Source organism: Oncorhynchus tshawytscha, linkage group LG30, assembly GCF_018296145.1.
Source record: "Oncorhynchus tshawytscha isolate Ot180627B linkage group LG30, Otsh_v2.0, whole genome shotgun sequence".
Lineage (NCBI taxonomy): Eukaryota > Metazoa > Chordata > Actinopteri > Salmoniformes > Salmonidae > Oncorhynchus > Oncorhynchus tshawytscha.
Genome location: NC_056458.1, coordinates 9,407,499 through 9,420,341, shown reverse-complemented (window position 1 = coordinate 9,420,341; position 12,843 = coordinate 9,407,499). Strand labels below are relative to the sequence as shown.

Here is a 12,843-nt window from a genome sequence, read left to right as displayed (position 1 = left end):
TCACCAACAGCGATGAGATGGCCTATAGGGAGGAGGTCAGAGAACTGGCAGTGTGGTGCCAGCACAACAACCTCTCCCTCAATATGAGCAAGACAAAGGAGCTGATCGTGGACTACAGGAAAAGGCGGGCCGAACGGGCCCCCATTAACATCAACGGGGCTGTAGTGGAGTGGGTCGAGAGTTTCAAATTCCTTGGTGTCCACATCACCAACAAACTATCATGGTCCAAACATACCAAGACAGTCATGAAGAGTGCACGACAAAACCTTTTCCCCCTCAGGAGACTGAAAATATTTGGCATGGGTCCCCAGATCCTCAAACGATTCTACAGCTGCACCATCGAGAGCATCCTGACCGGGTGCATCACCGCCTGGTATGGAAACTGCTCGGCATATAACCGTAAGGTGCTACAGAGGGTAGTGCGAACGGCCCAGTACATCTCTGGAGCCAAGCTTCCTGCCATCTAGGACCTATATAATAGGCGGTGTCAGAGGAAAGCCCATAAAATTGTCAGAGACTCCAGTCACCCAAGTTATAGACTGTTTTCTCTGCTACCGCATGGCAAGCGGTACCGGAGCGTCAAGTTTAGGACCAAAAGGCTCCTCAACAGCTTCTACTCCCAAGCCATTAGACTGCTGAACAATTCATAAAAATCACCACTGGACAATTTACATTGATAACCCCCCCACTCTTGTACACTGCTGCTACTTGCTGTTTGTTTGTTACCCATGCATAGTCACTCAGCCCCCCACTGACTCGGTACCGATGCCCCCTGTATATAGCCTCCTTATTCTTATTGTGTTACTTTTTATTATTACTTTTCATTTTAGCCTACTTGGTAAATATTTTCTTCTTGAATTGCACTGTTGGTTAAGGGCTTGTGAGTAAGCATTTCACTGTAAAGCCAACACTTGTTGTATTCGGCGCATGAAGCGAATAAAGTTTGATTTGATTTGACTTAACAACGCCAGTTTGGGGCTAATTTGAATGGGTGCCAATGGAGAGAGGCTATACCTTTTTTTAAATGTTTAATTTTTAATTTTTATTTTGTAATTTTTTACATTTTTTATTAACAACAAATCAATACATAAAGCACATGAGGGAACACAAGCATACATAGATTACAAACAATGGACAATCGCGCTAGGGGCGGGGCAAGGGGCGGGGCTAGGGGCGGGGCAAGGGGCGGGGCTAGGGGGTACAATATCACATTACAATTACACAAGGACCTTAAGGGACATGCATATACTTACAATTCTAACAGCTTTTTTGTTAGTAGAGCATTTAACCGTCTTAAACAGTTCAATTTCTTTTTGTAGGGTACGAAAATGTGGTTTTCTGTTTGTAAATTTACATTTGTGTATATGAAATTTGGCCAAAAGAATAATGAAATTAATTACATAAAAATGATTCCGCATATTTCTATTGTATGTAAAGAATCCAAACAGTACATCTCTCCACAATAGTGTAAAATCTTCATAAATGTGTTCAATTATAAACCTACTGATGTCTTGCCACAGTTTTCTTACATGCATACAATGGCAAAAAAGATGCACAACTGTTTCTGGGTGGTGAGAGAGGCTATAACTACGCGCCTGGTGCCCAAATTGATGACGTATGTCGCACAGTTGAGAGTCGAGTGGAGACGAATGGAGTTAGTTCAGTCAGTCGTCCTGGTGATCCTCGTTTATGCTGGCAACAACAACAGCATGGCGCCAATTAAAACTTGTAAAAGAAAGTGATGTTTATTTCGATGGGAAAGGGAGAAATAACTTGTAGTATTGTTCACCATCTGGATGTCGCCGTTACATGCCAATTAGCTAATGTAATATAAAGCCGGTGTGGATGACAGGTGCAACGGTGTTGTAATTCCCACTGGGCAGTATACGCTTCACCCGGCAGCTGTATCAAATGTCGCTAGCGGTAGATACGTGGCCAATTTGTTTCATCCCACTTGATTATACAGTGCCTCCAGAAAGTATTCAGACCCCTTGACTTTTTCCACATTTCTTACATTACAGCCTTATTCTAAAATTGATTCAATTGTATTTTGTGAAAGCTCTGACTTAGGCATTGAGGCCGATACGTAAAGTGTATTAAAAGAGCAGTGATACTATCAAGAGCAGTGTGGGGCTTTCTTCTTATTTCTCTGCAAAAAAAAAAAAAAGCCTCACTGTGTGTATATATATATATATATATACCGGTGAAATCGTTCTGCCAGTTCCTGGTTGCTAGTTTGCCTAATTTCAGCTGATGTGACAAAACAAGCACGTAAAGTCCAGAGAATCAATCCAAAACCACAAATATTTCAGCTGTTTGAAGCTGGTGTACAAAACTGAAAATAAAAGATGCAAAAATGCACCTTAAGAAAGGGAAGCATAGAAATAGTGGCCAAAAACCTATCTACCGCTTCTTAGACTTGCGTTCAGTGAGAATGACAGATCTATAACTCACAACTCTATGTACATTTGGTCGGGTCGCCCAAAAAGGTATACACCGCAGCTATAAAATGATTTCAATTGAGTTTCCCCATCACCACGAAAGTAATATTCCCTCTCATCACCACTAAAGTAATATTCCCTCTCCCGCGCCAATAGCAGATTCTGAGGATTTGTTTTCACATCCGTACCACCGTGGTGGGGGCGTGGCCACGGTATAAACGTAATTCCGTGAAAACTATGCCTGTCAGTCACGGTCTGCTTCTCTGGTGGTGTGCGAGGCTGCGAGCTCAAGAGGAACTACTTTTCAGACGCAGATAGACAAAAGACCCAACCATGGTAACGTTACGTTTGTTTCAAATGGCTGTAATTTTGTTATCCTAAATATACACAGTAGCTGTGTTTGGGACGGGTACTTACCTGGCCCGTTGAACATTGAAATTGTGAGTTTATTTCGCACCATAGTTTCACAATCGATGACTATTGGCTGGATAGGTAACTTGTAGCACACATTTTTAAGAACTGGCTTGTAACGTTAACTTCAATTACATTGTCATTCGTTGTTAGAGTTAACCTAGCCCCTCGGCATATCATCTTATCCATGACTAACGCTGGCATGAACTAGTGCATGTTGGCGTCCTTGGTAGTAGTTAACGCGTCGCTACCTTGTTAACTGTTAGGCCTCTTGTTAAACAGACGGCAAAAAATGTTAGCAAACCAACGTTACGCTATCCACCATTGGCATTGATAAGGTAAACAACGTTACTGTATTGCCTTTGAATTTAACTGCAATGTTAGAGCTACGCCGTGCCAGATAGCTGTTGAAGCGTTAGCCTTACAAGTACCGGTGACTACCGCCTGTTCCAGCTGACCCCACCCTTACTGCAAGTACAAGGAAGTGTAACATAACTAGCTAACAACCTGCCAATGTTCTTAGAAGATGATGAAATACGTCCATGGACTTTGTTCGGTGGCGTCTAATACTCACTGCGTGTGTTCACGTCTTAAAACATTTCAGTGATCATTGAGGGTTGGTTAGCCGCACAAACTAGGAAGCCATGGAACACAGCCACAATTTCCCTCTTACTTGACTTGCGCGCCAGTGTTTCTAAAGCCTCGTTCACATTGTGCCTCGTATACATCGTGACTGATTTCATTACGTCGTACATCTTTAGGGGGGGGGTTGTGTGTGTGTCTCAATTGAAACTCTTGACCCGCTCCGATTCTAGTTAGTTGTGCACGACTCCAGGATTTGAGTTGACTCCAACCACTCTAGCTCTACTCCCAAAACACACTGAAACGGATGTGCTCACACACACCTCATTATTGCACAGTCCTTCTAGGAAGACTACATTTGTATTCTAGAGGACTGACATGAACATGATGCTGCCATTTTGCCTATAAAATTCATCTTTGGTTTGAATCTAGAAGGTCATGTGTAGGAACTGCAATATTTCAGTGATGTTTTCTGTGTGCGGCCTTGATGGATCCCATAGGCTGATGCGGCGCACTCTACGCTGAAAAGCCTTTTCTCTGCCATATTCAGACTGGTATTACTACACTTTGGTTTTGTAATGATTATCAAAGCTTGTGCGTTATTCCATTGGACGATTCACACATGATTAGTTTTTCCAAACTGCTCCCATTAATTATTTTTTCAAATTTAATTGACTTATGACGGAAGCCTGTAGATGTATTGTAGACGTGAAGATATTTCATCGTCATGTCTAGACGACAATAGGCTTCACTGGTAACTCGTGATTGGCTGCCAAATGTATAGGTCTCCCCATAATATTTACATTGAAGTGTGATCATGATCATTATTGTAGCGGTCCATCTATGGTAGACGTCCTGCCTAATAACAATGCCCCACATCCTGCTGATTTGAGCTATTTAACCGTATTTGCACTTGCCATTTCCAAAAAGGTTAGGATGCTGCTTTGCGATCAAATGCCTATGTAGCCGATGTGAAATGGCTAGCGCTAGTGGCGTTTAAATCGGTGACGTCACTTGCTCTGAGTCCTTGAAGTAGTGGTTCCCCTTGCTCTGCGATGGGTATCGATGCTTCGAGGGTGTCTAACGTGTGCAGAGCGTCTCAGGTTCGCGCCCAGGTCGGGGCGAAGGGACGGACGTAAAGTCTATACTGGGACAGGGCTCTCCTGTTTGTGGAGAGCTACCATCCTGTAGGTTTATCCTCCAACCTAGCACATCTGCTTTAATAATTAGCTGGTTGAGTTAAATCAGGTGTGTTAAAGCTTGGGTTAGAGAAAAAACGTACAGGGAGGTAGCTCTCTAGGAACAGGGTTGGAGAGCCCTGACCTAATACTTAAACAGCCAGCAAGGGTTTCATTAAAAGCTATAGGATATACTTTTATTTTTATACTTTTATTGCACATTGTCTAATTAAACTGACACATTTGGCGATTTAACTTCAATTCATTGGCACTATGACGTTTCGCTTAGCCATTTTCATTGATAGATACAGCTGACGGAGCTATAGCCTATGCGCACGGTCCTGACTCTCTGCCTCGCCTTCTCTTTCTCTTCGCAATGAAAATGCTGGTGTGTTTGGTCGTCGATCTGTTGCGTGTAGAATAGCTCAGCCTACTCATTGATAGTCCCTACTTTAGTGAACTTGCGCAAGACATTGCAAGCCAAGAAATTGCGAAATATAGCATTTCTATAGCTACTTCATTTGATTACCAATGCACAGTCTGTGCCCCTCCCATCTCCCTCAAACTCGCTAGCTTGCTCTTTCTTTGCTGTGGAAGATACAAGAGTTTGTTCTCGAAGTAAACTACGCAAAATAGTTGCCACCATTGCGGAAATATTGAATCTTTGATTCCGCTAGCAATTGACTCCTAAACTTGACACCCAGACATTGCAGTTGACGGTCGAAGAATCTTATTTTCTAGTCGACTCCCCAGTGCCTTTCGTTTGGCATCGCGTTTATTTTGGGAGATTGCAAAGTATGGCCAGAATAAATAGTTTCAGGTGACAATAAAACGTTTTGTTTAATTACGTTATGTAACTTTATAGCTGGGTAGATTGTAGACACCACTAGTGAGCAAACCATTTTTTGTGAAGCATTTTTTTAAACCTTTTATTTAACCAGGCAAGTCAATTAAGAATTCATTCTTATTTAGAACTGACGCCCTACCAGAAGGCCTCCTGTGGGTACGGGGGCTTGGATTAAACATATAACATTAATTAAATTAAAATATCAGACAATCACAGCAACACAACCCTAAATAGATCTAAGACAACGACACAGCATGGCAACAACACAACATGGCAGCAGCACAGGGTACAAACAATATTGGACACAGACAACAGCAGTGGTTAGAGCGTTGGATTAGTAACCGAAAGATTGCAAGTTCAAATCCCAGAGCTGACAAGGTACAAATCTGTCGTTCTGCCCCTGAACAAGGCAGTTAACCCACTGTTCCTAGGCCATCATTGAAAATAAGAATGTGTTCTTAACTGACTTGCCTAGTTAAATAAAGGTCAAATGAAACAAAGGGAAAGAAGTTAGACAACAATACATCATGTGACGCAGCCACAACTGTCAGTAAATGTCCATGATTGAGTCTTTGAATGAAGAGATTGAGAAAACCGTCCAGTTTGAGTGTTTGTTGCAGCTTGTTCCAGTCACAAGCTGTAATTATCATTAAAAAAATGTATTTAAACCACACATTTAATAGAAGTGGCTTAGCAGCCAATGTGTATTTTAACATTACTATTAAAATAGGACTCACTTATAGGAATGGGTCATTGTTTACGAGTTAGTAGCTATTCCATAAAGCCATCAGCGAAAACCACATTTTCATCTGTGGTTTTTTAACTTCCAGGTTTTTGACTGACTGGCTGGACTGAAGACGTCGCAAAGTTTGTCAAATGTCAGTATGTGGTGGCCGTCTCGCAACGGAGCCTTCAACCATAAGGGTGCTTAGCGATTCCACTCCCCATTGAAATGCATGACATCCGTTGCACTGTAACTGAGTGCTTATGGGTAATGTGAACAAGGCTTTACCCATAAGCACACCGTTAATTTGCGACAGATGTCATACATGCTCTGCATTGCGAACTCGCTTGACTTGCTATACATTTATAAAAACAAGTTGAGGAAAAAGTAACTATACAAAGCTATGTTTTATCACCTGAAATGGTATGTTTATCCTGTTCTGAATGAAACGGTCATATTTTGGAGTCTCCCAAAACAGGACATGCTTTCCTCCATCTTTCGTTACAAACACAGACACTTGTCTGTTCAGTAGCGGGACAGGACTCCAGGAAGATGACTTGCAGCACAATGAAATGGGCTACATAACGATGTGTACGGGGTATACTGTAATGTAACCTAACGGAGTGCTTATGGGTAATGTGAACGGGGCTTAACATTACCTCCGCTCAAAAGGTATGGGGTTCTTCAGCACAACCACCATAAGAAAGAATGGACCATGTGCTGTAACTATTTATTTGGTTGAGAAAAGAGGACATGCAAACACAATGTTAGAGTGGGAATCCTGTTCTTTGAATAGTCTTATTTTCTTCATGGTCAAAACATTGGAATTATGTTTTTACAATTTCATTAAAAACGGTAAATAAGTACCGGTATTCAATACATTTTTTTATGGCAAACCGAAGTCCAGGCGTAATACTTTGCCTAATTGGGCTAGACGTGCCGCTAGCATTTCCAACCAAGCAGAGGTGTCAGAAATAGTGATAAAATAAGTCACTTACCTTTGAAGATCTTCATCTGGTTGCAATCACAAGGGTCCCAGCTACATAACAAATTGTCCTTTTGTTTGAAAAAGTCCTTTATATCCCAGAAAAGTCTTTCATTGGCGCGCTTGACTCAGTAATGCACAGGTTTCCCTTGTTCAAAATGCATACAAATGAATCCCGCAAGTTACTTTTAAACTTCTTCCAAACATATCAAATAACGTTCCTAATCAATCCTCGGGTACCCTAATATGTAACTAAATGATACGATTTAAGACTGAGAATACCAGAGACCATTACTGGAGATAAATAATGAAGTAGGTGCCCTCACCGGAACGCGCAACAAACACTACAGCCAAAATGGGAGCCACTTACTAAAACTATAAATTCTAGCCCATTTTTCAAAAAACAAGCCTGAAACTCTTTCTAAAGACCATGCAATCTGGGAGGTATTCCTCTTCTATTCCCATTGACAGCCATAGTAATCAAGGGTGAGCTGGGGAAAAAAATAAAATAATTCTGGATGGATTGTCCTTGGGTTTTTGCCTGCCATATCAGTTCTGTTATACTCCGACATTATTTTAAGTTTTAGAAACTTTAGAGTTTTCTATCCAATACTACCAATTATATGCATATCCTAGCTTCTAGGCAGTTTACAATAACAGGAAGTTTACTTTGGGCACCTCATTCATCCAAACCTCCGAATACTGCCCCCTAGCCCGAAGAAGTTAACTCCAATAATATGTTGCATGGACTCAATAATAGTGTGCAATAATGGTGTGTAACATGATTTCTGAATGACTACCTCATCTCTGTACCACACTTATCTGTAAGGTATTTTAGTCAACCAGTGAATTAACACCGATTCAACCAATAAGGTTTTCCAATGCCTTGCAAAGAAGGCCACCTACTGGTAAATAACAAGCAGACATTGAATATCCCTTTGAGCATGGTGCATTTATTAAATAGACTTTGGATGGTGGATCAATACACCTAGTCACTACAAAGATAGGATGCTTAGATATGAAATAGAGCTAAGCACAGGCAAAATACTAAACGAATCCTGGTTGCCTGCTTTCCAACACACTTTTCAGTGGATAATAACTTAAAACACAAGGCCAAATATACACTGGATTTGCTTACCAAGACATTGAATGTGCCTGAGTGGCTTAGTTTTGACTTAAATTGGCTTGAAAATCTATGGCAAGACTGTTCATCAACCAACTTGACAGAGCTTGAAGAAAAAAAGTGTGCAATATTGTACAATCGAAATTATTTACATATTTTGAGTTCGGGCTGTAATGCATCAAAGTGGAATAAGTCAAGGGCTGTGAATACTTACTGACGGCACTGTAACTGATGACAGTTGCTCAAATCTATTCTGGCACCGTAAAGTCAACTGATATGGACAGTGCAGGTGTAAGATGCTCAAATTAGCAGTGCAATGGCAGATAGTGATTTATGAAATGCATGGGTCTCTTGGGTACACTATGCATTAAAGATGTTTTTTCTCCTTAGGCCTCTGGGGTGACCGTGACCGATGAAGTTATTACAGTCTTCAACGAGATGAAGGTGCGTAAGGCCCAGGCGAACGAGGACGAGAAGAAGAAGCGGAAGAAGGCGGTGCTGTTCTGCCTGAGCGAGGACAAGAAACACATCGTCCTTGAATCGGGCAAAGAGATCCTGACTGGCGACGTGGGTACTACCATTGCAGACCCCTACCTGCACTTTGTCAAGATGCTGCCCGCAGATGACTGTCGCTACGCCCTCTATGACGCCACCTACGAGACCAAGGAGACCAAGAAAGAGGACCTGGTCTTCATCTTCTGGTGCATGTCAACTGTTAAGCACTGGGTTTAAAAAGTCAGTTTGATTACAACTAGAAATACAGAACCTTGTGGTCATCTCTCCTGTTCTCTGTATTGCAGGGCCCCAGATGGTGCTCCACTGAAGAGCAAAATGATCTACGCCAGCTCAAAGGATGCCATTAAAAAGAAATTCACAGGTGAGCACTGTTTTTAGGTTGAAAGAATCATAATACTGTCCAACTGCTGTGTGGGTATTTCTAGGGTACTTCATTCTTCATATTTGACCACTTTGCTCAATTGCAGGTATCAAGCATGAATGGCAAGTTAACGGTTTGGAGGACATCAAAGATCGGCGAACCTTAGCAGAGAAGCTTGGAGGCTCGTCAGTGGTCACCCTTGAAGGTGGGCCTGTATAAATCCCATCTTGGGTATGATCTGAGGCCTACAGGGAAAGAAGAAAAAAACAGAATTTTAAATCCCGTGGTTATGGCTGTTTATTCCAGAATAAGGAATTGGGTGAGGGGCTTTAGAGTACAAATTTGAGGGTGTTGGGATGGGGTATTTTGTTGTGTGGAGAAAAATCAAGCATGCTGTTTCATGGTTTAAAATTGTGGTTATCATTCCACTTGTCACAATGAAGAACACACATGTCTTAAATGGCAATTTGTGATTAAGGATTATGACAAAATAGATGAAGATTTGTCACCATTTCTGAGATTGACCTTGCAATTTCCAAACTCATGAAGAATGATATCTAATGGAAGAGAATTTGCCCTTGCATTTTCCAACTAATGAACAAAATGGGTTTTACAGAATGACCTTTTAACAGATGAGTACTGGTTATGTCTCTTGTTTAATGGAGGGGTGTCTGGATCAGGCAGATGAAAGAAACTAATGAGCAATCCTATGACCAACCTACTGGGTTAATTTATGCACTTTGTTCACATGAATCTGATGGCAATTCCTGTATTGCCAAATTAGTTATTCTTTAGCATGTCTAGCTAAATCTAGTTTCATTTTCCAGCATGCTTCCAGTAAAATTAAAATTCCAAAATGTGACCTTATTCTATTAAGTTATTTCCAAAACCTTTGCGCAAACAGTAAATGCGCTCTGTGTACAAACAAAAATACATTCCTTTTTTCATGATAAAATCTCAGAACAGCTTGAACAGGGATCAATTGGAGTCAGGGGTATGTCGTAGTGTGGGTGGCTCAAGTTGGAAGAAGCCTATGAGAGCAAGTAAAGTGTGGATGTATATGTGGGTGTTCTGTTTTTGTCTCCTTGTGTCTAAATAAAGAAAATGCATTTACTAGCTGCTGCTTGTAACAACATGTTTTCTTTGCCTAACTGTCCAATCCTGCGTAAGTTATATTTTTTACATTTTTGAATTGATAGTCTATTTGGATGCATCAATATATTAGCAAATTATTAGTCTATTCATGGTGCATTTTTTTTTTTAATTATTTCTTTGCATTTAACCGTGCACATAATTATAGCCCACACAGCTCAGTGGGGGAAAAGTGCAGGGCATGCAATTTTTGGCTAAGTAGTATATCCCCATTAGTGATGGGCGTTCTGAGTCTTTTCGGAGAGCTGTAGTCTTCGGCTCCATTCAAGTAAGAGGCCCATCCAGGGCCGTCTCCAGGCATAAGCGACATAAGAACTTATCCCAGCTATTAAAGCTGCCAGAGCATGGGGACAGTTGTCCACCCGACCTCCCAAAAGCCTGGCAGAAGTGCCAGCCTAATGTGACTTACACCAACTGATACTAAATTGCCTGATTGACTGGCCATGTCGGAATACCCATACTAGCGTACTACATATATAAACTGCATACTATTTACTCATCGCATACTGTTTAGTAAAAAGTGTGCCATGGCTGCAACGCATTAGCGGCTCTAAATTGAGTAGGTGGGGTTGAGTGGGGGGGTTTCTCAAATTCAGTAGCCATGCATCGCATTAACGAGGCTGATAACTTTCACATTCAACCTATAACATAGTGGCCCATCTATTCTAATTTTAAAAAGTACTGAAGACCGAAACTGGTTCCATTTCGACACAGTGATACCATAGTGCTTTAACATGTAAATTCAATCAAATAGCCTAGTACACACACACACACTTTCCAAATGTTGAAATTTAAAGGCTATTGTACAGAAACACGTGGACAGCGGGTGCATCGCAAATTCAGAACCGCTGGACATCAAAGTAAAGCACTGATCATTGGGAACGAGATCAGAATGACTGCAAAGGCTTGGCCCATAAATAAAATAAGTAGCCTTGCCTACAAAACTAAAACAATGCACATGTTCAAAAGGCCTGATTAACATGACCGCAGTAACGCAGCCGCATCCCGAGTCCCCGGAGCCGACACATTCAGGAATCAGAAGATGGTTTACTATTTAATTTAGAAGCTCTGAAGGCTAAGAAAACACGCTTATCAATGACAAAGCAGTAATCCACTTTAAAAATAATTGTTATCAAAGATGTAGCCTGCGATGCAATCCTATCATTTTAAGAACAAAAACTACTTTGCCAACATTTGAACTCTTCTGCAGAAGCTTTGGGCATTTTCCCAATTAAGTAGCCTAGTTTTGTTAGGCTCTAGTTCTCTTCAAGTAGCCCACCTCTTCCAATGCATTATGGAAAAGTGTGCATCGAATTCTACGTGAGGCAAAATTAGTATAACATCCTGGCATTTAAACCATACTCAATTTTCTAAATGTAGCTTACTATTTAACATATTTTGGCATAATGAAAATGCGCCATGCGTGATTGTATTGTTTCCCACTATTCGTTGATTTTGGTAGCGCCTACTCATATCTAAATTATCAGCTGTTGTCAAAGCTGAAATGAGTATGACATCTGGGCATTTAAAGTATACATTTTTCAAAATGTTGCATACTATTACTTTCTCTTTTCGAATACTCAAACGGCCTATTTCGGATGCATGTATGGGTATTCGGACTCAAGCCAAACAATGTCTTTATTTTATTTTTGTTTTTCTCCATCTATCTCCGGTAAGCTATCCAGGAAAGGGCTAAGATTTAGCCCATATTAATATATGTAGCCTTAAATGAAATCAGTAGCTTGCTAACATTGGATAACATTCATATACTGGCCATCTCTGAAACTCACTTAGATAATTCCTTTGATGATACAGCAGTAACAACACAAGGATATAACATCTACAGAAAAGACAGGAATGTCAATGGGGGAGGTGTTGCTGTATATGTTCAGAGCCATATTCCTGTGAAGCTTAGGGAGGATCTCCTGTCAAATGTTGGAGTGTTGTGGTTGCAAGTTCATCTGCCTCATCTAATGCCCCTTCTTTTGGGACACTGCTTTAGGCCACCAAGTGCCAACACTCAGTATTTGGATAATGCAGTTAGTGTGCAATGCTTGATCATGTGTGTGATGTTAAAAGTGCTGTCTATTCTCTGGGTGACCTGAATATTGACTGGTTAGCAACATAGCACATTGGTAAAAGTCAGTGAAAAACATTGAAGCTAAGCAGGGCTGGACATGTCAACAACCCTGGATGGGAGACCAAAGGCATAGCTCCAGTTAAATAAAATGTCCAGTGGGAGGTGCTGTCCAGGCTTAACCATGAAACTCATACATGTAAATGTACACTAGATATACCAAAGTATGTGGTCACCTTCTGAAATTAGTGGATTTGGCTGTTGCTGACAGGTGTATAAAATCGAGCGCACTGCCATGCAATCTCCATAGACAAACGTTGGCATTAGATTGGCCTTATACTACTCTCAGTGACTTTCAACGTGGCGCCGCCAACAAGTCAGTTTGTTACATTTCTGCCCTGCTGGAGTTGCCCCAATCAACTGTAAGTGCTGTTCTCTGGAGTGAT

At 41.2% G+C, this 12,843-nt stretch overlaps 1 protein-coding gene across 1 annotated transcript; it reads left to right on the top strand.

Annotated features, from left to right (window-relative positions):
* The first annotated feature begins 2,628 nt into the window (after window positions 1-2,628).
* Window positions 2,629-10,287, top strand: LOC112228798 (cofilin-2). Its single transcript, XM_024394442.2, has 4 exons — window positions 2,629-2,777; window positions 8,682-8,992; window positions 9,092-9,168; window positions 9,275-10,287. Exons 1-4 carry the CDS (start codon window positions 2,775-2,777, stop codon window positions 9,385-9,387), a joined length of 504 nt encoding a protein of 167 aa, XP_024250210.1. The 5' UTR covers window positions 2,629-2,774; the 3' UTR covers window positions 9,388-10,287.
* The last annotated feature ends 2,556 nt before the right edge of the window (window positions 10,288-12,843 follow it).